This window comes from Alosa pseudoharengus, unplaced genomic scaffold (genome assembly GCF_046254945.1).
Source record: "Alosa pseudoharengus isolate Yale_2024_CS ecotype anadromous, Long Island Sound unplaced genomic scaffold, YU_APseudo_1.1 YU_APseudo_1.1_scf_5, whole genome shotgun sequence".
Taxonomy (NCBI): domain Eukaryota; kingdom Metazoa; phylum Chordata; class Actinopteri; order Clupeiformes; family Clupeidae; genus Alosa; species Alosa pseudoharengus.
Genome location: NW_027468837.1, coordinates 5,791,579 through 5,818,325, shown reverse-complemented (window position 1 = coordinate 5,818,325; position 26,747 = coordinate 5,791,579). Strand labels below are relative to the sequence as shown.

At 43.4% G+C, this 26,747-nt stretch overlaps 1 protein-coding gene across 1 annotated transcript in view; it reads right to left on the bottom strand.

Annotated features, from left to right (window-relative positions):
- The window catches only part of atp2b2 (ATPase plasma membrane Ca2+ transporting 2), a 109,783-nt gene that overhangs the window by 31,405 nt on the left and 51,631 nt on the right, over positions 1-26,747 (bottom strand). Inside the window, exons 3-4 of the mRNA XM_076267941.1 lie at positions 19,528-20,191; positions 3,011-3,208 (exon numbers count right to left, since the gene is read on the bottom strand). Of these exons, the coding sequence (XP_076124056.1) occupies positions 3,011-3,208; positions 19,528-19,726 (397 nt within the window). The 5' untranslated portion in view covers positions 19,727-20,191. The remainder of the gene's footprint in view (positions 1-3,010; positions 3,209-19,527; positions 20,192-26,747) is intronic.

Sequence of the window (26,747 nt, the reverse complement as noted above, 5' to 3'; positions counted from 1 at the left end):
CTGTATAGTCTGCCTCAGTGAGATGGTGGTGGTCACACTTTCATTAGGCTGATTTGTCGAAGTCGAGGTCAACAGCTGTGTAATAATATGCACTGATCAAAGCAAATGAGACGCTCTGGTGGGACCAGAGCACAGAGCTCAAATCATTTCACCATCAACAAGGGCATGTGTGCTGTTTAGAGTAAAAACATGTCAAGATCACCATTTTGCTCCAATAAGTTGAGAGTCCTTACCGTTATCTGAATTGTGACTACCCTACAGAAATGTGTCTTTAAGAGGTGACCACGAGGTATTTAACACATCAGTGCCATCATTACTGCAATGAGATGCCATTGTGGCTCCCATCAGCCCAAATCTCCCATCAGTGACTGCACTGCAGATCTCTTAATGTGACTTAATCCCCTGCAGCATGCTACTGCCTGCTAGTCTGTGGCCACTCTGAGTACAGTGTGTCCACCAGACTGTCAGGAGCTGTCCGTGGTGCTGAAGAGACGCTCTCGGTTAGATAACCCAACTCAGCATACTACAGCAGGTCACCCGCATCAATGGGCTGCCACTAATGAAGTCAGCCCTGTCACATGCAAGTTTACATTTCCACAGAAAAATAAACAACAATTAGCGAGAGCTAAGGAACTCAAAACAGATTTCAGAGGCCATTCAGTTCTATCATTTGTACTGTTTGTCATGTAACACTTTTATATTAAATGAACTTTGGCATTTGGTTACTCTTGGATCTACCATGGAGAATGCCCAATAAACAATTCCATGAAACAATGCTTTCTACAGTCATAGTTCTCACTGCCACACAGAGAAAAATGACATTTTCTTTCTGCAGAGGCCGCATTGATCCTAATGCGAGCGTGCTTATCTAGCCATGGCTAGCTGCAGGCAGAGACACTGTGATGGCATGATTCAATTTGAACACCAGGGATGTCTGGAAGCACAGACAGGCAACACAATTAATCTTCCTAAGGGAACATCAACAATGTCACTCTCCTGGCAACAGAATTAAAGTCTTTAAGAAAAATGAATACTACGACCAGAGTCGCTGTGCTGAGAGGCTGGAATGGCGTGTTATATTGTGATTGAAGTCATGTGTGATGCTGTCATCAAATACAAACATGCCTGCATCTTTCAAGAGCTATCAAAAGCTTGTCAAGGTGTCTACCAAGGAGAAAATTCTTACTGTGACATGGGAAACACAATCTTCATTTATCACTCGCTCCTAAATGCCTTCTCAGCTAGGCCAAATAGAAAAGGATTCTCCTAAATGCCTTCTCAGCCAGGCTAAATAGAAAATTATATTTGTTTGTTTTTTACATTTTTTTCACCTTCAAATGGTTATATACCAAAGAAGAGTTACACAGTATTCTGAGGTATTTTTATATTCAAGCCTAGATATAGTAAACTTCACTGTCAAATACAGACAAGAAACCCATAGGAAACCCATGAAAGTTCAGCTTAATATCGAACCATACCATGCAAATCCCGCAGATCATTAATCTTTTTAAAGCGATCCAAAAGGCTGCAAATGACTATGCAAATCCAGTAATTAAAACTAATGACATTCAGAGTATGCACATAACACATACTGATTACTGAAGTATGAGTGGGATTCAAAAGGATTCTGCAACAAAAGCCTCCAAACTGTGCAAAAGTACAGGAGAAGAGGATTTCCAGAGCAACTCCAGATTGCAGTCAGAATGTATGCAGCTATTCAGACAAACACTTCATGACAGGCAAATGCAGGCAAGACATCTGTTAAGACTCAGATGGATCTGTGATTATCAGGCTCCTATTGTGGATAGGCATAGCAATTTGCATGTTAATGATAAGGATGCCATTTTCCCTTCCTCTTTTATTTACACTGTGTGTACTACTTTTCGCATCAAATTTAGTCTCTCAGCCCAGAGACAGCTTTTTAGCAATGCTACTAACTAAGACCAACAAGAGAAACATTCTGCTTTCATGAAGAGAAACCCTCATCTGGCACTAGTCTTCCAAATACTGTATGTTCAGAATTAAAGATCATTCTCAGCTCCTGGTATAATTGAATTTGGGACCATTACGATGATTGATATTACTTACTCAGCATCTCCCCCACACTTTCTTAATGGCCATGTCTTCATTGCACATTTTATAGCCGGCTGCTTTGATGTATAGCCTTCACCTAAAGGTTATTCCCCTGGGGCGGCCTTCATTAGCCTGTCCTCTCTCTCTCTCTCTCTCTCTCTCTCTCTATCTCTCTCAAGAGTGCTTGTGCCATAAACCCACCGCCCCCCAGCCCAACCTCCTCCACCCTCCAGTACTCACTCCCCTGACTTGTCTGAGAGAGCTCAGAATGCACAGTCACTCTTGTTAACAAGGCCTGCGGTGAGGTGCTTAAGCACAGCTCACAGTAAATATTCTGAGCTGCATATGAATGGTGCACTGATTTGCGAACGTTTCCTGAGCGGGTGAACCCATCACTTTGCCTCATTTCTTTGCAAATGCTGCCCAGGAAAAACAATGTTTATATGTCCCATTGGGTGGTGGCACTGGCTATGTGCTTTAATATTTTCACTGTGATAAAAATGCTGGGGTTTACAGAATGCCGAAGGCTGTGTGAAGGAAACACTGTATACAAGCATAATGCCTGGATGAGGACTTGTCCAGTCCAGTCCAGTCCAAATGAGCTTCAATGGTCATGGAGTGAAACTAATAAATGGTTAGAGAGAAACTGACTCTGAAAAAGCTTCAACAGTATCCCTTCACCTTGATCATGGAACACCCCCTGAGACTGTTGTGAGACTGATGTCTGCCACTTCAGCATGGCAGTACATGTCTCACAACCACTCCTGTCCTGACCCCATATCATTACACTAACACATTTCAAGCACTGCCACTATTTAGAGAAACATCATCACATGGTCTAGGTTTAGTTAAAAAAAAATGTTTGTTGCCACATTTAAAATATCAAAATGTAAAACAAGCCGAATGCCTTTCATTACACAAAACAAATGTTACTCACCCTCAGCCCCCTCCCCTGGGGGCTGGTAGAAGGACAGCCCCAGTGAGATCAAGGCAGCGATTTCCAGGATGATGAGGGTCACATCTTGAAGGGCTTCCCATACTAACTGTAAGAATGTTTTTGGCTTCTTTGGAGGTATAAGATTTTGTCCATACACTTCTATTCTCTTTTCTAAGTCAGGTGCAACTCCTGCCAAACCTGCAGGGGCATGAGAAAATAAAAAATAAATTTATTTATTTACCTGACACTTTCATCCAACACGACCAAATAAGGACTGACATTTAAGCTACAATGCAACAGGATACTTTAGAGTAAAGATAAATAGTACCTTTACAAAGAGTACAAGATAATCAGAGGATGAGAGTACAGACGTTTAAGTGACAAACAGAATTAATCAAGTGACAAACCAGAAAAAGTCATTAAGATACTGTATAGTAGTGGGTAAAAAGAAAGTGGATGGTTAGTGTGAGGTAGGCAAGTTAGGTTTGTTACAACTCTAGTAGTGCTTGGTAACTTATTCCACCATCGAAGAAATACAAACAGTGATGTTTCATGTGACTACAGGTGACAATTTAGCCAATTAAATAGGCATTAAACAGTCCTAGAAGGTCCTAGGCTTTATTTCAACTGTTTTCCATCACCAAACACTCAAACATTTCACTTGTAATCAGAAAGTCTGTGATAGTTACATAATTATGCAAGTAAGATGTAAGATGTGCATAGCAAATGTTGGACAACTCTTGGGAAAGGATGATAATGTATGTATTTGAAAGGTCAAGTCAGTGATCACATCTCAGGGAAGACGGCATCCACAAGGTCAGTGCATGTTTGTTAAAGCCTGACTCCCAACAAAGAATATCCAAGGCTGATGTTTCAAGGCTTGATTTATTTTATTTCAGCAGTTAAGAAATGAAGTTATCCAAGAATAAATCTGCGCCTTTTAAAATGGCTATACTAGTGTTGGTGTGCAGGCTCTAAACAGAATGCAAATCACAAAACCAACACTACAGCTTGCACTCGGAAGGTGAAACATACAGAATAGAGTACAATGGAAACATGGAATTTGCTTTCTCAAGCTCTAGTGGGACAGTTTGAGATAATCTGTTAATGCCTCCAGTGCTAGCTAACCTGAAAGTTGTCTGGCTGAAAAAAGAAAGTCTCTATGTTGCTGTTAAGCCACACTGCAGGCTTTGCAGTGCGCTGACGAACATTCCCATCTAGCCTGTATGATGTGTAGGGTTTCCATGGCAATCTATTTTTAACCACTCAGGATTTTTTTAATGGCTCATCAAACTACATGCCCTTATTTAATGTGTTGTGCAAACATTTTTGGTGACCCCCCATCCTATGTTTTTACCTTTTGAGTGTGAGCTTCAGAATTAGCAGTTAATAAATGACACAAACGAATTTTGCCAAGAATAAGTAAGGCACAGAGCATGGTGTCCATGAGTTTAAAAACGGCGCAATCTTCCTTTCTCTTCCGCTCCCCTTCTCCCAGGCCCTCGTGTCCTCCACAGCCTCCAATTATGCTGCTGACTCACCAGCCAGGGCGGAGCTGTGCTCTTATATAATGCATTTGTGAGAGCGGGCCCTGGCCTCTGCCCTTCCCTCCTCTGCAGATACCATGTGCCATGCAAATCATCCCTGTGTTAGCAGCTCTCTAGCAGGCTCAAGGCACACTTAACTGTTAGCTCAGAGATGAAAAACATAGAAAAGTGACATAGAGTTCAACTGCCAGGATTCAACCCTTTTCTGACGCCCCATGCTGCAGCTCAGAAGAAGATATGACTCTAGGATATTTCGCTTTGGAATAGTCCATCCGCTGGATACATTTCAACTGACATTTCACATCAAAACTTAAAGCAGCAGTATAAATAGGCTTATCGATATGATCGTCACACAGCTAAAGGGCACATTATGCTGCAAATGTCAAATCAGGGAAGCGTGACTTCCCTGTAGAATTACAACAGCTGACACTGAACTAAGTGTGAATTCATTGCCCAACTTCAATACAAGTATTACTGCATTAGTCTTATATACTTGCTGCCTGCCTGAGTCAACGAAGTTAATGTTAGATATACTACTGAATAAAGCTGAATAGTATCGCATCACCCTAACTTATAGAATATATCTATTATGCCCCTACCATTATACACATGCACATCTGTTGTCATATGACAATAGAACAGGTTCCTTACATGTCAGAATATCACCTTGAGCTAAGAGAGTTTTTTAGAGCTTTCTCATGCGAATGGAGTGCACTGCTGGCACTTAACCATTCCTTCTGTGGACATATGTTTACAGGGCAATTGATAGCTGGGATATGATACAGGCTTCCACTAACCCTTCTGCAGATGATTCAAGACCCCATAGCTGGGGTGTCTGTACAGCCGCTGAGAAAATATAACACCTGCCCAGACCACAGAAGCCATTAGGGCTCATGCCAACAAGATAAATTGACTTTAAACGTGGACCAACAGCAAAAGAAAAAAAAAAATTGGAGAAAAAAAATGGGGACTGCTATCACCAAGACTATACTACTGAGAATAGCACTGTATGTGGCTACAGTATGGAAGTCTTGTTTTGTAGTCTGGAAAAACTCTTTGAGAGTTGTTGGGTCTCATGTTAAGATAAAATGCATGATAAGGAGCCATTTGCTTTTGTAATACCTGCAGCCCCCCATTGCTAGCACTTTATCAAACTATTAGCATACATACATACCGCTAAAGAGCGTTCTGCATTTATGCATCTGTACAGTAGCACTACATGAAGGAATAAGTCTTATGGAAGTATTATGGTCAAACTGGACGCTGATGAGCAATGAGCTGCAACTAATCTTAGCATCAAGGGGATCTATGAGCAGTCACAGCGGTGGGCTGCTGTAGGAAATCCATCGTTGTGTCAATCTTCTCATTTGCACATAAACAAATCACTCAGCCTATAATGAATGAAAACAGCAAATGCAAATTTGAACAAGAAGCTGATATAATACACATGCCTCTGTTCCAGGCCAACACCAGAGCAGATAATTCTATTGGACAGCATTCAGAATACTGGCACATTATTGGCAGCGATAAACTGTGGCCGGCAGCTGGGCAAATGTGATTGGGCATGGGCCCTTGTTTTCTCAGGTCCCTGATAAACAGGATTTGTGGAAGTCTGCTATTTCAGTGGCCTCATCTGTCCAGCTGCGCTCTGCTGATTTTGAGTCTCAGAGCGGCCAAACCTGGCCAGGAACACCGGGAAACTGTCTGTGCTTTTGTAACGCACCCCTGCTGCCATCAATGCTTTTCAGGGATTAGAGCTTCAATATGAATTTGCTGTCATTTAGCTGCCTGGTCCAGTGAGGCATGTCAGGCCGCCACTGCAACACCAGTGTCCTTGGCATGGTCAAGAGGAAAGCGCAGGCTCTTCACCACTATAGAGAGGGTGGATATTTATGAAAATGAGGACATTCACTTCAGGACAAGGACTAGGGAATCCGTTTTTAAAATACACATTTTATTTATATCATGATGTAAGTACATAATGTGATAGGGTGTCTTGCTGTATCTTTTCCCCAAAGGCTTTAATGATAAAGAGAACTGAGCCAATCGGAAATAAGTCCACCTCCACACAAAATAGATGATGTGAAAGTGAACAGAGTAGGGTGAAGTTGCCTGGAAACACCAGCTCCCTCTCCTCCATAACACACACACACACACACACACACACACACACACACACACACACACACACACACACAAGAGCATGGATATAGTTGAGAGTGTGTTGCTATATGTGTGGGCAGCTTAGTGGCAGAGGGGCGGTATTGGGGAGGAGGGGGATAAAGCCAAAAACACCCCATGTCCAAATAAAAATGAGCAGCCAAAAATAGCCTCATTAAGCATTCCCTTTTTAATTGTGCCTGGGCATGCGTGGAGATCCTCTCATTGATCTTGCACCCACGCGTGTTTCCCACGGCCCGGCCCACCGCTATGGGCTGCGGGGGTGAGCAGAGCAGAGCAGAGCCGAGCAGAGCCGCCCTCTCATTGGCTGAGCCCCACCGCACTGAGCACGGCTGACACCGGCCTCACGCAGTCACCCAGCGCTGCCATAGCAGCTGAGCATCACTCACGGAGACGCTGCGCTCCTCAGCCAGCCACTCTCAATTAACAGAAGCAGGTCAGCGGTCACACCCCAGCCTGCCCGCAGAGGCTCCCCCAGCCAGCGCCCAGTGTGGCGCACGCATGACGAGACCAGGAGCGCCAGGGAGTCACGGGAAATAAGCTGGGAAGTTAGGAGCTGTGAGGAAGTCTGAATATGCAAATGGTGCGTGTGTGGGTTTTATGAAAATGGTGCGCTGATGTTAGCAGGGTGATACAAGCTATGTGTTATGAATACATAAAGCATGTCATCATAGCAAGCCTTACACTGAAGCCAAGCCATTACCCAGCAGCAGAATTTCCAAGGAGATATGAATATTAAAGTATAAAAATTCAATGTGCATTTTGGACCGAGTTCCAATTTCCTACAAAGTGCCTGTTTTATTAGGCATTTAAGAGCTCACAGCACAAGAAATATGACCACAGTACAGTATTCGTCATCTCCTTGATGTTAATTGAACAGTTATTGCACCATTTTGTTACTTGGCTTCATAAAGTACTTTGTAAAAAACATTACTGAGCTCTTGTGAGTGCTGCCGCACACAAAACACTAAAAATACATTTAAACTAAATTAAAATATTAACTTCAAAACAGCCAACATATAAATCAGAGAAAATCAAACACTCAGCATAAATCAGAAGGTGGAATGGGCTATGAGTGGGCTATGTGTGTGTGTATGTATGAATGTATGTATGTATGTACAGTATGTATATGTGTATGTATGTGTGTGTGTGTGTGTGTGTGTGTGTATCTATGTAAGTATGTATGCATGTATGTATGTATGTATGTATGTATGTATGTATGTATGTATGTATGTATTTATCAACAGAGACATGTTGCGGCTGCAGTTTGCTCAGCAGATCAAATGGGAGACATGCGAAGTGTTGAGTGGAGCTCATTATGCACCAGGGGAGGGTGGCTGAGGGGACTGGAGGGAGCGCCGGCGCTCCAACAGAACCCCCTGGCTCATTTGGGGAGGGAAATGAGGACACTCATGCGCACTGATGAGGAGGTGTCACACTGGAGGTGTGGGGAAGTGCAACAGGGAATAGGCTGAATTGATTTCCAGACCATTTGGAACCCCCTCTGGGCACCAACGTCAAAAAACATACTCTTGCCACCCCCAGCCATTTATCTCACAATCACTGCTGTTGATTACATTTGTAAAGATACTCAGGTGAATGCAGAGCCTATTCGGTACTGAAACCAAAGCTACTGTGTGTATGTGTATGGGGAGAGAGAGAGAGAGAGAGAGAGAGAGAGAAAGAGAGAGAGAGAGAGAGACAGTGTCTGTGTGTGTGAGAGAGAGAGAGAGAGAGAGAGAGAGAGAGAGAGAGAGAGAGAGAGAGAGAGAGAGAGAGAGAGAAGCAGGGGGCATTATTGCATATTTCAACATTTGTTTTTTTTCACCATGGTTAAAAATAGATTGCCATGGAAACCCTACACATCATACAGGCTAGATGGGAATGTTCGTCAGCGCACTGCAAAGCCTGCAGTGTGGCTTAACAGCAACATAGAGACTTTCTTTTTTCAGCCAGACAACTTTCAGGTTAGCTAGCACTGGAGGCATTAACAGATTATCTCAAACTGTCCCACTAGAGCTTGAGAAAGCAAATTCCATGTTTCCATTGTGCTCAGGCGACCAATGCAAGGCTCCCTCTGTTGCTAAGGGACCCGGACTGGCCCTAGATCAGTAATTTACTGGAACAGGAGCAGGAGCGTAATGAGAACATTCGAGAAATTGCAGGTCACGGAAAATACTTGAGGACATGATGGATGAATAGAATGGCAATGTGGGGGCACAAGGGGAAGATCAATAGCAATACACAACAAAGTGTGTACAGAAGACAAATAGGAGCAAAAATAACAACTGACATGCTTGAATAAATCATGCTGTTTGCTATACATTGACTAAATGCCATAGAATTCTAGTGCACCAGTCTGTCAGATTCTGAGTATCTTTTTTATGGTGTGCTGTATCCAAAACTAGTTTCCTTGGAAACCTGTTGTGATGCATCTTATTGATGTTTCTCACAACCAATATTTCAGCCCCATCTGTAGGAGTACTTTATCTAGTTTCAAGCAAAAATATTATACACAGAATAATATCATATACTGATAGATTCATTCAAATGTAAATTTTGTATAATACAGCTAATGAGAGACATTTAGCAAAATTACAATTTTACTAGCTTAGCCCACTTTGAAATAACATGAAAATAATTGATAACAATTTCCAACGTTTCAAAATGGTCTGCACTCTCTGACCTTGTCATTCTCTATTAGAGGTCAAATGGAAGATGGTAAAGCATGGACATTTTATTTTGATCCAGTCATAAGAGACTACTTTAGGTTGGTCTGAGTAGTTTGTGTTGGACAGGGCTGACGGCTCCATGCCAGGGAAGAGCAGTGAGGGCAGCCCCTGGCTTCTGTGCCAGTGCACATGGACGAGGCCACCCTGTAATTGATCCCCCAGGCTTGGAGAATGGACACACATCCACTAGTGCGCACACACACACACACACACACACACACACACACACACACACACACTTGGCAGACATGTACACATATACAGTACACAAACAAACTCTTAAACACACATACATAGGTGAACACAGACACACACACAGACTCACACACACACACAGACACACACACACACCTACACACACAGACACACACACACACCTACACACACAGACACACACACACAGACACAGACACAGACACACAGACACACACACACACACACACACACACACACACACACACACACACACACACACACATACAGTACACACACACACACACACACACACACACACACACACAGAACATCCCTGTCCCAAAGACAACTATGCCTTCAGGGATATGGTCTGGGTTGTGGCACTAAGTGATTTCCAATACCAACACAGACATGTCACACTTTTCATAAAATGTCCACCTCTGGTTTATCAGCTCACTGTCTGTAAACAAAACCAATGATGATGCTGGTGGCACAGGAGGCAAGCTGCAGTGGATACAGACACAAGTGAAAGACACTGCGGAGGCTCTCAAGAAGGGGACAATATAGACCAGCAGGGGCGCAGGAGATATTTTGAAAGTGAGGGGGACCAAATTGTGAACACAAACCCATAGTGAGATCAGATTTCCAGATATCGGATCGCCACCTCTGGCCCACTTTCGACCATCATATTTTAAACTTGCCAGAATATTAAGATAATACCATTGATTGTTTTCAAACAATTGTTTTCACTACTTGGGCCAATGGTAGAATACTGGTCACTACTTGGGCCAATGGTAGAAAAAAGCAACATGGGATGTTGATATTTTATGAAGCCATGAATGAATCATCATGCCTATGATCCAAACAAAGACTACATGATCAAATAGCCTAGTTAGGCCTACAGTACTTAAATTGTCTGGTATAAACCAAATCAACTCTCCACTGTGTGTTTGCAGTTAATATTTATGCAACGTTAGAACTTAACAAGTGTTGGCTTAACAAGTTACCAGTCCAGAACACACAGAAAATTGCAACAGAAAGTTGCCTTTATAATCAACTATTTGTTCCAACAGCATTTAAACAAAGCATTTATAAAATTGAAAAAAAAAAAATACTGTTACTGTAGTGAGTGACTGTATCACATTATCCCAAGCTTCAAAGAGCTCCCCACGTCTGTGACAGGCAGACGTGACACCGCTAAATTCTCAGCTTGTTTATACCCCACACTGAACGCATAAGAACGCTAGGCCCATCACTCTAGGGTGTGGCCTACTCTCTGGGATTTATGCACCAAGGTAACTGAAGTATCCAATTTGTGTCTTGAAATTATGTTTGAAATAAATGTCTTAGAACAAAAACGTTGATAGACTTGTATTTTATAGTTAGGCTAGTGAAAACGAGTTGATAAGTAGGCTAGTTGAGTTTGTTATCATAAACATAACAGCTAACGTCATGTTGAGCAGGAGGAGTTGAGCACTAGGCTACCATAAATCCTCAAATTATGCCCGGGATTGATTCTATTTATAGCAGGACAAATAAAGGCAGGTTCCCATATACAGTACAAGACGGGGTAACAATTGCCTACCATACCAACAATTGCCATCAGTCCACTAGAAGACATTGTTCGATTTAAGTCAATGAAATAACCTCTTCTTAATATTTTATTATATGTTGTATTGTATTGTATTATGTTGGTTGGATAGCCTACGGTTGGCAAAGAAAAGTCGTTTTCCTACCATGGGTCTCCAACACACGTTCTCAAGCTCATTCTCTTGCCGCCCCTTTCGAGCTAATTGCCAGAGGCTGAAGCCTACTACATTTAAACACAATTGTTGCGACTCAAGGCATTCCAGCCTACGAATTTTATTTAAAAAAAATATTAAATCATGCATAAATAAACAATAACTCAATTTAGGCTACTTGGCTACGCAAAAAGGTTTCCATTACAGCACAACCCCAATGAAGGGCTGCCTTGTCTCGCAATAAACAGCAGTGGAAATCCCGACACTTTTTCAACTGCATGAAACTTAACAGTGAACCATCAAATATCTTCCAGATTTCAGTGCCCATCAGTCCCAACATTTAGCAATATAATCAAACAGTCCAAAAGTAAATTAAATCCCAAACCAAACCGAAAATGCTTTTGATAGCCTACGGGTATGCATGCCGCTCCAAACGAAATGCATGTCTAAATGCAGGTTAGACATATTTAAAAAAGCCTGCCTCGAATACCAGCCTGCCTCAAATAAAGATGATGATAAATGATTTATGCTAAGCAAGTAGCTTGGATTATTTTATGATTGTTAGTAGACAAACTGGCTTCAGATATCCAACAGAGTGAATATGAGATTGTGCAGTCTTACAGTAGGCCTACTGTAGATGGCTGTGGTTAGTGATGTGATGCTGTTAATGGGGAGTTTTACAGTTAGCGCAAATCCTATATGTTATTACTTATTTAGTGCACCTATAAGGCTTTTTTTCCTTATCAAAAGTCGGCGACTGTCTCTTCAGCACTGCTTGGGACATATCCCCCACGCCCCCCGTGCCTCCTGCGCCCCTGTAGACCATCACACATTGTGGCTATTTGGCTATCTACTGTAAAGGGAAAGCACATTCTCGGGTTTTGCTGACATTAAGTATTTTTTACTTGTTCATTAAAGATGTTAAACTCACTAATGAACTTTGGAGATGCTGTGGTTTTGTGTGAGTACATGTGCTGTATGTCTTGTTCATGAATGTGAAACCGTATTGGATATGGTGGCTGAATACATCCAATCTGGAGCAGTTTCCATTATTGCATCTACATTCTGCATCTGTATCTGTTGAGATTAAAAAATGTACACTTCTGAAAAGAACACTGACTTATTACTTACAAAAATTACTTTTATTTCACATAAAATATAATATGTGTGTACCGGTATGTGGTATTTAGGTAAGGTAAAGAAACTACAAATCACAAAAAATGTAGCCTTCATTAGCCCTCCTGCACATCTGTTTCAGCCCAGTTGCCAGGGCAGCTGGCCCTGGGTAAGATCCTAACTTAATTAGACATCTGCTGGGGGGTCAGAGCGTGTGTGTTTGGACATGAGTGCCCACCTGCCAGGCCAGACCAGCACAGGCAGACTGGGATACTCGAGTCAGTCAGCACAGAAACAAGTGCTAGAAACCATAGGAAAAGGCTTTACATGTTTATATGTGGATACATATAGAGAGGAGAGAGAGAGAAAGAGAGAGAGAGAGAGAGAAAGAGAGAGAGACAAAGAGACAGAGAGAGAGAGAGAGAGAGAGAGAGGGAGAAAGGTTACAATGACTTCATACAACTCAGGTGGTACGCATGGATCGAATGTGATTGTGTGTGTGTGTTTATGTGTGTGTGTGTGTGTAGTGACATGGCCGTCCCCCGGTCTGCAGGCTGTGGTGTCAGATTCCACGTTCCTCCTGCTGGGTTCAGGTGTTAGCCCTTACCTCACTGGCAGCTCATTAGCATGCAGATTAGCCCAGAAACTCATGAAAGACTCATGATGAGGGGAAGTGAGAGAAATTATGTGGGAAAAAGACATTAAAAAGTGGTCTGCCCACACATAAGCCATAAGTCACAGCAGTCATATGTATAGAGGTCTCTACAGTGCCTTATATTTTATGGAAATGTATGTGAAAAGGGAGAATATGCTAATGTAATTGCATTGTTAAAACATGGTTATATATTAGCAGCCTGTTAGTTTTGATAACTCTGACACTAAGTTTACCAGTGTTTTGTTCAAAATCACTGCATGGTGACAGCATAAAATGATAACATTGGAGCAAAAGCTTACCAATAAATGCCACATAACTAAGTTACAGTAATATGGTTTTACAACGCATACATATTTTTCAATTTTAAAGACCTTCCTCAGTTGATATATTGTCACAACAAAGCACAAATTTCACATAGCCTACTATTGATTCACTCGGGAGTAGGGTTGCAAAGGGGCAGAAAATTTCCGGTAAATTTCCGGAAACTTTCCGGAAACTTACCATGGGAAGTTAAGCTGGGGAATTTTGGAAATATTCCAAATTGGTAACTTTAATGGAATTAAAAGTAATTATGGGAATTAATTGGAATTTATGGTAATTAACTGTGAATTTTGGGTAATTCATACAAACTTATTCATATATAAACAAACATTTTCTTTCGTAATAAGCAATTTGATTTGAATGTTTGTATTTTCGCTTACTGTAGCTTAGCATACAAAGTTAACTAGCATGCTAGCGGGAATCCCATTCTCTGCCTATTGTTTACTAGCATGCTAAACTAGCAACACTGAACTGCCCAAGATACACCACACCACTATGCTGAGTGCTGTGTGCATGTGACTGACTGATGTGCAGGGTACAAATTCGACTGAAATTGCATTAAATCAGGTTGTTTTAACGAATATTATGCTCTAGATGGGGTTTTGTCCACTACATTTAAATTCCCTGTTATAGACTAACTTTCTATATTAAAAATTCCCAGTTTATTCCCATTAATTCCCGTTTATTCCTGTTAATTCCCATATATTCCCGTTAATTACTATGGAATGTTTCCAACTTTGAAAATTCCCGGAATTTTGCAACCCTACTCGGGAGCCCATAATGGCCCTATTCATTTTACTCCCAATGGATCATCATGTATTCCGGACATAAGGTAAACACTAACTTATCACTAACATTAAATCCATACAAAATACCAGTCCACCCTGGGGTCCCCTCAGCAATAATGACAAAATACAACCACAAATGTCTTTTTTTTTTTTATACACAACATGCCATCCCTCTATCGTATAGTCTACCTCTATGACAAAGAAATATAAAGCTAAAATAACCAGAAGCCCATAGATACGTACAGCAACAACTGCTGACAATAAGAAGAGATAGAGATGTTCCTTTATCTATCTGCCTCTTTCAGCTTTAGTTCTCCTGGTTGCAGACAGAGGTTAATGAAACTGCTAGAGACTTGATGGGGTCCCCTACAGCACAACTCTATTGTGAATGTAATATTAAGCCCTCAGACCTTCCCTAGCATATGGTAATTTATTGCTCCTCTCGGCATGGACAGACGATGAGTTACTGTGCTGTTTATGCAGCAGTGCTAAAACAATTGGCTCATAATGGGCATATTACAGAGGAGGACGAGGTGTTGGGTGCTGTTGGATTCGGCTGTTTACACATTACTCAGACTCTACACCTCACGAGCAACTCCTCGTCTCGCCTGAGAATAAAGAGCACATGCATGTGCTACAAGCCTGGACTGTAGACTGCTTAGCAAGAGATTTGAGATTCCTTCTATTCAACGGTTGAGCCTGTCCGACCTTGAGATGGCATTGTATCTGAAGTGACACAGAAGGAAATGGAGAATATTAGAATTTAAAATCCTTTTATGCCTTGAGTTTGGCTGTTATTTTAGAGGCATGTGTTTGCCATGTGTCACACGCTTTGGCTGCTTTTCAGCCTGGTGCCACAGACATTCTGGAACACAGCGATCCATCTTTGGCCTGTACCTGTCACCTTACTGAGCAGTTCCGACACCTGCTGTTATAGTAGGGGATGGATGACAATGCTCTGGTCTCCACACAATCCTACGTGTACGTTCACGCCCACATCACCACCTTGTAAAAATAGCAGCAAGGGGGTCAAACAGGACACCGAGCCAGCTGCCGGTCTAAACACCGGCCGACGTTGCATCTTAGTCAGCAGCCATTTGCATCAGTTCTCCGACAGACACTGGGACAGCCGACCTGGGTGACAGTGGATGACAGATGCCGGCGGATCTTGGCCGAGGTGAAGGTGCGTCACACTTCGCCGTCGAAACGCTAGCAATCACACACCAGCTCGGCCGGTCTCACTTGCCGAGTCCTGTCAGCCCCCCAGATCACCGGGTGTTTCTAAAATGGCGCTGTCACCCCTCAGCGCTCTGAATCCCCTACAAGTAGCAGGCTGAATGGTGAGAGATGAGGGCTGTGATTGTGTGGAGCATCTGGCACAAGCAGAGCCAGGTCTGTGTAACGCCACACTTAACTGTTAACAGCTATAGTATGAACTAAAAAATAAACACACACAAATGACAAAATCAAATCTGGGAGAAGAGATGCCAGGCTTGGGAATCTGCACTTGTACTATTAAGTTGTGTCAAGGTGCTGCAAGCTCAGGTGACTAAGCTGTGATAATCAGTTGTGTGTAAGGAGCACAGATGATCAAAGGAGTGTTTTCAACATCATTTTATTTCTCCCCAGCTCTAACTATCTTCCATGAAGCCAGACCAAAGACATTTTAACATGCAACCTCTGATACTGTGTCACAGACGGTGCAACATTTGTTTTATTTTATTCTAGTTCCCCCAAGGTCATCAGATTGGGAGCTGCAGTGCCTTTGGGGGCAGAAAAAAGGCCATGTATCATTAATAATCACTCCTTGGAGAGACACATTTCTCCTTTTTAAGAACCACTGCTGGAATGAGGGCAGCCTTGCTGGTGAGGAGGAGAAAGTGTCCTTATTAAAGGAGATTGCGCTCTATCTGAGCAATTCCTGGTGGGGCTGAGATTAAATAGGATGTGTCAGAGGGGAATGCAAGGCCCGCTTGGTGGACCAGATTAGCATGCTCAAGGGTGGGGGGAGGGGGGGGGCGAGGGGTTAGTTGTTCAGAGTTGGGACACCATTTAACTGGCCACGTGAAGCGGAGAAGTGGCAGAGAATGAGCCGTGCTAAAACCCTGTGTCCTTCAGCACAATGTCAAACTGGATGAAAACAGCACAAAACACAGATAAATGCAAAGTCTCACTGTACTGCAGTGAATTGTATCAGCATGTGCAGATGTGGTAAGTGGGGCTGAATACGGGCTGTCTGATGCATGTGTCGGCTTGTATTTACAGTACAGCAGCTTCTCACTCTCCTCTGTGACCTTCAGGAGACTAATGGAGCTGCAACCAGTTTCATCTGCTCGTCCACTGCCTGAGCATACACATTCATAGGCACACAAAGATTTCTCTGACTTTGTTGTTCACTTTGGGCATGAGCACACATCTATGGTCATTTGTTAACTTCACAAAGAGATAATTAGGCATGAGAAAAAGACTATTCTCACAGCCAAAAGGTGCATGGTGGCGATTTCAGGAAATCAGGACTGCCAGAGCAAATGAGGGATTTCCATCCAAAGTGATCAAAAATCATTCAAAAAAACAGCTCCCATCTTTTAAAATATGCTTCAATCTGATCATGTATCTAAACAACACAGTGAATGAATAAATAGAAATGGCTAACTCTCAGCCAGTGCAATTCAGGAGAGCAGCAACGTGTAGGTTATGTCCCATTTTAATTGATCCAACAGAAATAGGCATGTGAGAGGAGGGAGTCGTGTAGGAGGACAGGTTCTACCAGCTCCAGACACTTCTCGCCAACTCACAGCTGCTGTGTAGGCCACAGCTGCTCTGCTGCAGATATAAGCATACAGCAGCTATCTCTCACAGCCTCTCTCCCTCTCTGGAGGGCCATTTCTGTGTCTCCACCAAATGCATAACCGATATAAAAGCGCCTGAGATGTTTCCCTGGTGAGACAAGGGCATACAAATGACCACTTAAGTGATACCGAATGGCAACATTAGCATCTATGGCAGGTTGTAACAGCAGGTAAGATCCCTTTGCTTCCAGTGGTATACTAAAGTTCAAAGCAGCCCCTGACCCAAGCTCACCTGTGTGGCGATTGTGTTTTAAAGCAAGCTGCCCAAAAAACTGCCTGTGCTCAAGCAGAGAAAAACAGTTAAGAACATTTGATCAGCTTGGCTCCAGAGCCCAAACACATCCTATGCTAAGATGGCAAGCAATGCTATTCCCATTACAAGAAGGACACGGAACATGGACACCAAGGCATCATCAGGCACATAATAAGCAGAGGCAGCTCGAAGGCAACAGCTTTCTGTGAAGACACTTGGGAATCCACATGCTCATACCAGGACTCATTCATATAATAAAATCATCTGTGGGCAAGGTAACCTTGCAACTGATATATCTCCACCCACAGCCTCCACTCCATAGGCTGAATCAAAGCAGTTTGATGTCATTAGGCTGGCTACTCATCTCACTACCAAGATATAGATCTATCATCCCAATTCACTCTTGACATGAACTCCTGCTATTCACCCCCATGGACCACATCTAAAGAGCCAAGTGCTACGTGTCCTCCCTCCAACTACAGACCTACCACCCCTACTGGCTGTCAGCACAGGCATGTGCTGGGTCTCCTGTGGAGATAAATCAGAAGGAGTGGACACATTATGGGAGCTATAGCACCTAATGGCACTACACACCGAGGGCTGCTGAGCGCATGAAGGTGACTGAGTCCCACCCGCTCCTCAGAGAGAACACCTCAGCACGCCGTGCCACGCAGCACCGCATTAACAAGGACTGGATGGGACCATTTGTCTTCATTAGTGTGTCACACTTTTCTCTTTTCTTGAAAAAATCCCTGAATCAGTCGGAAAAGTCGCACACATAATCAGTATACAGAATAACTGCATACCTGTGGGTTGTGTCATAAGATGTATTCAAAGCCTAAAGAGTATTTAAGTAGCTTGATGACTGGGATAACCTCCGGGGCTATGGACTTTTTTCCATTACAGGCTCATAAGCCTCTGTCCGTTAGCTCAGTCACATACTCTGTTGACAGACAGTTTTTCAGTGCAGGGCAGAGAGGCCGTATCTCATTTCTGTGTTCGTATATACAGTACCACAAGGGACTAGAGTAGTGGTTACATGATGCTGTATAAGCAACATGTGTGTGGCGAAACACAACAATCATGCTAGGCTATTGAGAGCTGTTACACACCGAGCTGAATTTACATTGGCAGTTAGATCAATAATTCCCAGTGGTTGGTTATTTACAGAGGTGGTCAGAAATGCAGTTTGTTATTTAAAAGACTAACTATGTTCAATGGGTTCTAATGACATTGAAAGACACTGGGCATATTTAAGACATGAAATGATGTGCATGAAAGAATTATTGATCTGATAAACAAAACACAACATTGCCTACTTTACAAACAACATCTACGAGATACCATAATTAATGTGCCACACAGGGCAACTGTTGTTATTGATGAACACGTACAGACAAAACATCCAGTCATAGATCAAGTTGATGTAGCTATCTATAAAGCTATAGATTACAGACATTACTCTGGCGTCCACTCTAGCCCCTATCCCATTACAGTGGGGGCAATGAAGAATAGCGCTGCAGCAAACAGAACATTCTTCTGTGCCATCTAATAGGACAAGGCCTGCAGGCTTCCCACATGTACTTTCCAACAAAATGTGATGGCCCACAAATGGAGTTTTGGAACGCATACTTTCTTTTTAATTACTCAGGCAAAACAGTCATTAGAGAGAAGCTTGTGCGAGACCAGTCATCAATCAAAGCTGGCATTTCTACCACTGCGGGTAGTGCCTCCACATTACAAGGAGGCACATTTAGACTGACCTCTATGTTGTTGCCCAGGATACATATTTTGTCTAATAACTCCTGTGTGAGGCAGGTGAAAGGAGAGGGGAGAAAGGAGGGTGTGCTCTGAAGGGCAGGCTTCAGAATAGCTAAACAGAGATGCTTCTGAACAGGAGGAATATCTTCAGTCATCATAAAGCTGCTCATTTAGTACAACACATTGCTGCTCTGATTTCTGATTGTGTGTGTGTGTGTGTGTGTGTGTGTGTGTGTGAAAGAGGGGGGGAGTAAGTAACTGGAAGAGAGAGAGTTTGTATATATTGTGTTTGTTGTATTTGTGTGTGTGTGTATATACCCACCATATTTACTCACACAAACACACAAGAAGAAAGAGCAAATGGATCACCCACTCACCCTCCGTTGGCGATGTCTTGAGCCTCTGGCAGAGTCCCTCCGTGCCCCCATAGTCCTCTTGGATTTTGACCACGGCTTCCGTGCCTCGCAGTTCCATAAGGGAGCGCAGCTCCATGAGCGAGATGCCAAAGCCCTCGGCATGGTTGCCCTCATTTCTTTGGTTCTTGGTGTAAAAATCACTGTTAGTCATGTCCCCCATAGCGGCAAGTATTGCTTGGTGTCGCTCGATGCAGAGCTGAAGAGAATCGTTGATAAAAAAATCACTGGGGACAAGGACCGGCAAAACGGGCCGCCACCGGGCAGCGTGGCTAATCACAGAGGAGACGCGGGGGGAGTGGGGGGAGAGAGAAGCTGAGAGAATATGTAGAAAGAGGCAGAGAGGAAGAGAGAGAAGGAGGGAAGAGAGGGAAAACAAATCCAGTCCTCAGTGTGGAAGAGGCGTTGGGTCTGAGTAGCAGGCAGGCAGGCAGGTTTCCTCCTGGCGGTTTCAGAGGGCGGCGAGCAGCGCGAAACTCCGGGAAGGCGAGAGAGAGCTCAGGATCAGCTGCTCCGGGCGACCTGCATTCAACAGCACGGCTGCAGACCGGCACCACTCCATGTGCACTGTCCCATTCTGGTTGGCCTCAGTCTGCCTCTGTCTACATGGTGCTCCACTCCATTACTCCTTCAGAGAAGGAAGAGAGAAAGAGAGAGAGAGAGAGGGAGAGAGAGGGAGAGAGAGAGAGAGACAAGAAAGAGGAGTCAGTTTCTGAGGCACTGGTACAAAGGAGAGCGTTGCAGCACGGTCGCCAGAGGGGAGGGGAGAGAGGGTGGGAGGAGGAGAGAAGGACAGCAAGGCAGAGGAGGAGAGAGACGGAGGAGAGTGAGAGGAAGGGGGGAGGAGCGAGTAGGCGGGTGCGAGCAGAGAGGAGGGGAGTGAAGGAGCAAGAGGAGCAGAAATGGTGTGAGAGAGGGAGGGAGGGAGGGATGCAGCAGCCCCGGCACGGAGCCTCGTTAGACGTGTGTGGTGGGGAGGAGCCATGGGAGGGAACACGTCCACGCAGCTGCCTGGGTCACATGCACACGGATGCAGCAGCAACATCAGCATCAGCACCAGCATCAGCACCAGCACCAGCATCAGCATCAGCACCAGCATCAGCACCAGCAGAACCCAGTCACATCCCAGCTCTACTCTTTGATCAATCCCATGAGCTATGGCTAAATACAGCGCCTCATACATATTAATGAGAGAGCATCTGAGTGCCTCACAGCTCCATTTTACACTTGTGTGATATGTGTGTGCGTGAGAGAAAGAGAGATCGAGAGCATGAGAGAGAGAAGGAGAAAGAGGGAGAGAAATTGCTGAAGGACAGAGAGTGGGTGATGGTGGTGTGTACGTACATACGCACATTTTTGCACATTTGCACATGTCAGGGTATGTCTTCTATTGTACACAGTGCCTGTGCCTGTGTGTGGAGTCAATCAGTATGAAAATATTATTTACCCTCTATAAACGATACCCCTACCATCCTATTTAGCCCACTTGACAGCCTTACACTACTTAATTATACATTATAAATATCAACCATTCAAATTGCAGTAGTACAGGAACTGGTGTGGGAAACAATTGTACACCAGACTGCTCCCCTTCTGTACAAAAAGAGTCAAGAACCAGAAGGTATGGCTCCAGCGTGGCACATCCCATAGTGGTGATGCACATCACCATGAGCACCTCCTGCTGCCTGGTCTCGTGGCATGACTGGCAGAGCTCACTGCAGAGGTAAGGGGCAGGGGCCGTGGCAGCCTCCCAGCCACTGGGGTGGCGTCTGGCTCCTGGAGATGGCTGGCTGGCAGACAGCAGGATCTCCTCAAGTCCTCCCTGCCCAGGGAGGCAGGCTGGGTAATCAAAGCTTGTGCCACCGCGGTACTATCCGTGCCATTTCCGCCCAGCTGTGCCAGCGTGTCCAATGAGAACAGGCGAGGGAGGGCCCCAGAGAGGCACATGGAGCGGAGCTAAAAGGGGCTCACTGGAGACCTGTGCAGTGGCATTGCAACGGCATTCTTCAGGTGATTCACTAGCATGTGCTTGAATGGCAATTTATCATGATATCTCAGATGAAACTAACTTCTAACTTGGTTTTTAAAAGTCAAGCAGAGAGAAACAGAAAAATAGTAACGCATATTTATAAGCATAAGCATATAAGCAATACTTTAAAAACCTTTATTTTAGAGATAAATAATCTCAAATAATGAGAGTACATGATTAACCACGTGAATATTACCATAGCCGTTTAGAAATACACCTCCATTAACACAGAAAAGGTAGAGTACAGAAATGTCTTCAGACAAATATTTGATTTTAGCTGTTTGTCATGCAGCTCTGTCTATAGTTGGTGCACATAAAATGCCTGAAAAGTTCAATGTTTGCACTCCATAGATATACGAGCATGTTGACTTAAAAACATCAATAATCCAGTCCAACATAACATGGAATGTGCAGCTTCCCAACCTCAGGCGTGGTCTATTCTCTTCAGAGATCCCTCTTCCCAATCATTCTGCTTTGTATGCAGCCATTGGGTTTTTTGAAGAGGGGGCAGTAAGATACATGCACAGTTGAGAAATGTCAGACCAACAGATGGGAAGGAATGACATGCCTCTTGTTTACCCACTGCTGTTGAATGACACCTCAATCTTTCAACATTTATACAATTTGCAAGAGAACCTCATTCAAGATGAGTAATGAAATTGTTTACAGTACATTTAGGCGGCCATTTTAATTATTGATGTAAGCATTTGATTTTTAAATGCTAAATTTTAATTGGCTATAATGAACAAGAACATGGGCTGATAGCCCCATCATTCACACTATTAGGAAAGGACTGGTATTAATTTGTAACTGATGTTAATGTTTGCTTTTTAATGCATATCTAAAGTGTATAACATTAACATCACACTAGATGAAACCATCATTCATCTGAGATGGTAATGATACTGTATGGTACAAGTAATTTTTGAGGGGCATGATTTAATCCATAAAATGGATGGGGGTGGATTATGTTTTCAACAAAGGGAACCGTCTCAGTTTACCACTGAGAAACCCTTGGCCTACATTTACAGTATGGAGTCAGGCCTGAGGAAAGAACCTCTCATTGCATTTGTCTAAAAGAAAGGAAATGGGGCCCATTAAACATGTCCATAGAGTCTCAAGAATTTCATAGATCTATAAGTAGTTCTTTTTTCTCAATCTTTCATGCTATTGCTTAAACGTATTGTAAAATTAGATGTCTCACAAAAACTCTGTACCCACGTGTCGTGCCTTTCCTTGGAGCTTGAACGAGTTGTAAGGACTAAGCCTGAGGATGACTAAGGTTAGCATGAACATCTAAACTAAAGCCCCTCCAGGGGACCAGACATGACAGGTCCTCCTGGGCGCTGAGCGGGGGCGCTGTGGAGGGGGCTAGACACTTAATCGTGCAGTTACTAAATAATTGCTACTTGCTTTGAGGTGACGGCAGCCTGATCTCCAGCCACCAGCGAGAGTGGGAAGGCTGTGCCGTCTACCTTTGTCTCTCTCTCCCTGATTTGTTTTATTTGCATGCTTGCTTGTCTTGCATTTATATGTGGCTGTGTGTGCATGCATGTGCAAACATACACAAATGTATCTCTGAACTGGAATCAATACATGTTTTAAAGATGTTTAAAAATGCTTATATAAAATGTGATATTCACAAAATGACTTAGACAGATATACAGTAGCATGTCTCTACTGCATCAAGTGCTTTACAGCAACAAATAAAAAAGGCACAAAAATGTAAAGCTAGCCAATTTCTTTTTGTTGTTTTTGTGCATAACAATCAACCACAGCTCATATAGCACTTTTCAAATTTAAATGTATTACTGAAAATTTGACAATAACTTTTCAAATTGAATGATCAAGCCCTGAAAATGCTTCTGTGTGGTCCTGTGGTCATTGACATGAGTGAATGCACACTTACAAACATGCCAATGTACATTCCTGTTACACAACTGTTGTTGTTACACAACATAGTGCTTTCCTACAACTTTGTTACAGCATTTTTTGACGTCATTGCACATCCTAAGTGAGGCATCTAAATGGCAGCCTGCTAAAAGGGAGACTTGTAAGTAAACTCTGATGTTGAGTGGTCTTGCCTGGCCAATGTGCTGTGAATCGTGACTTCTAATTGTGTTGAAAGCACCTGTCAACCCCACTGAATGCCATGGAAAGCCCACAAAGGCAAAGGATGGAGCGCTATTTTAGAGACAAATGGTGGAGGTCATGTCAGTGGAAAGGGTAAAGAGACGGGACTCCATGGCTCTTTCTCCTGCATAGGCTCTCCTTTTGTTTACGGAGAAAGTGAAAGCTTTTGAAAAATAGAGGGGTGGATTGCCCTGGGCTGGCTAAGGCTTCCTTTTGCCTCGGAGTGGCAGAGATTACACACAGTGTCCCGCACGTTGCAAAGCGGGGCAGCCAGCTTGTGTGATCTTGTCTTTGTTACAGTTGGGACCTTTAATGCATCCACATGCCTCTGAGTGCTGCTGTGGATGAAAGGGCTTGTCTCCATAAAGGCTTCTAGGAGAGGGAGCCACATGCCACAAGGTGGATGGCCTGGTGTGACTCACTCCGAGATGCCTCAAGAGAGGCACAGAGGGAGGGGCAACCGGGCAGAAATGCCCCTGATGATTCCAGAGGAAATTTCATGTTTACTCATCTACTAGATGCATGAAATGAGAAAATGTTCTCGATTTCTACTTGCTTTCCCTCATTCTCCCGTTCACTGTCCCTATACCAACTCTGCGTCACCTCAAATACAGCACCAGTGTCCTTGAGCTACCTCACAAGCAGGCAGATACAAATCATCATCCTTTTCCTCAGGGACATTCAGCCATTTCTGTGTGTATGTGTGCGTTTTGTACTTGTTTTCTTTTTTTAAGGATTAAGGATTTGAGGAATACATTGTTTTAGCATTATCAGTAATTCGTCGTAGATGTGCTGTAAGCAAATAGGTGAAATACCTAAGGGTCATGCATTGACTTAAAAGGTAATAAGACGTTCTGAGGAAAGCCTCTTTAGCACCTCAACAATTTATTGCTGTTATGCAACAAAACTGCCTCTCTGCATGGATCCTGTTCAACATATCCTGCAGATGAGAGGTTTACACCCACCCTCACAGAACATGCTAAAAACCATGTGGGCATAGGGAATGGCATTCCTATATTACAGGTGGTCATTGGACCTCCATGTTGACTGGTTAGTAGGGGTCCACTTTATCCCTCTCTCGACCTTAAGGCCGCTGTTGAAGTGCTGACCATGCACATTGATCTGATGTTGGAGTGGGGTGAACAGCGTGAGGGCTGCTGTCTCTGCTGCTACGACATTAGCAGCATCCCGCACACAGGAGATGAGTGGCGGTGACCTCTGGCTTAGAGAAATGATACTGACACTCCTTGTTTTTTATTTTTAAAAAGGCCCTTGTGAGCATTCAGCGCAGCCTCAGATGAATGAGCTGGGAGGTGTCCAGCAGAGTTCTTGAATGGATTTCAATCTGTCATGTCCTTTAGGTTTGAAATGCAATTTGTCAGCAGAATCAGTGTACTATTTAGCCAATATTACAAAGACAATGTTTATTTACTGAAATGACATTGCATTGGGAATAGCTGTTGTAACATAAAGTGTTGTGATATACTACAACAACAGAACAACCAAGAATTGGCACAGAAAGGTCGGTAGCTTATCTGCAGTTTTTCCCGTCATGAATTCACTGTCGTATGCTGATGTTACAGGCTTTGCCCTAAGGTACTATACATTGCACCCATGACAGCTATGTGCTGTGTGTTATGACAGGCCAGGTTAAATTAAGTGCTGTGGTCATCCACAAGCTTTGGCTGCCTTCTGCCCACTCATTCCAGACTGGGAGCCTGAAGGAGCAGTGCAAGACATTCTGCACAACCATGACACATACTGCTGTTGTGTGGCCACTGACCCAGAATAATGTCAGTGTTAAACGTATACATGCTCCAAGCTTTAGCATGACGGATAGCGTAAGGATTTCTAAGTGGAGACGCAACCAAAGCTCTGTGTGTGTGTTATGGTGTAACATCAACATTTACAAGAACGTTACTTTTCAGTACTGATGTGGCAAATCACAGAATGCTTCAGCGGATATTTAATGTAATGGAACAGGGTTCAGGGGATATTTAATAGCTTTACTCTACTGTATACACACTACATCTAGTTCTATCAATATAGTTCAGATATATACTGTATGTATGATGGAGATTCAGATATATACTGTATGTATGATGGAGATTCTATACCAAAATATATTTGAATACACAACATAAATAATGGTATTAAATGTATCAGTAAACAGCAAATCTGTCTGCATTCAAGAAAACAAGAACAAAATCTTCATACTGAAAACCAAATCAAGATCTAAATTCAAATCATAAAGATTTCTCTGATTTCTGATTTCTCAAATGGCATGCTTCGTTTGGAGAAACAAAGCATGGAATATGAAAACCGACCAACAAAAAGACACAATCCAATTTGATGTGACTGACTTTCAAAGGCAGATCTTCTTTTTTAGTGTCAGGGCACACATCTGAGGGTTTTATCTCTGCTGCCGAGACGATGGATCCACGTCAAGTAAATACCCATGTATGTCTACTAATCCACTAATATGACAACAGGACAACAGAGTGTCTGTCTTTTGTTGCATAATGAGGACAGCGCTTGCGAAAGCAGGGGCTGGGGTTAGAGTGGCCACGGTGGGGGTATTTGCTAACAATCTGTCACTCTTTTTGCATTGGTTTGACTCTGAGGCACAACATCTGTCACATAACAATACCGAATTAAACATCTGGCTCCTCTAATACCTTGCTTTTCTGGCTCTCTTCAAGCACCATGGCTGCACTATTGCCTGGGAGCAAGATAACCATAGAGGACAGGAACAAGAGGAAACATGACAGAATAACAAGAACAATGGCTTCACTGGGAGTGTGCGCGTGTCTATGTGTTACATGTACAGACCACTGCAGACAAATGTGGCACAGAAAAAAAATGCTTCTTAGCCAGCAAACACACCTTTGACCGCAAGGTCATTTAGGATAAGAAGGGGGGGGGGGGGGGGGGGGGTTGCAGGCAGTGCCCTCCACTTGTTCCAAATCATTGTGCAAAAATCATTAGGGAGCTATTGTTCTAATTAAATTCAGCACACAGA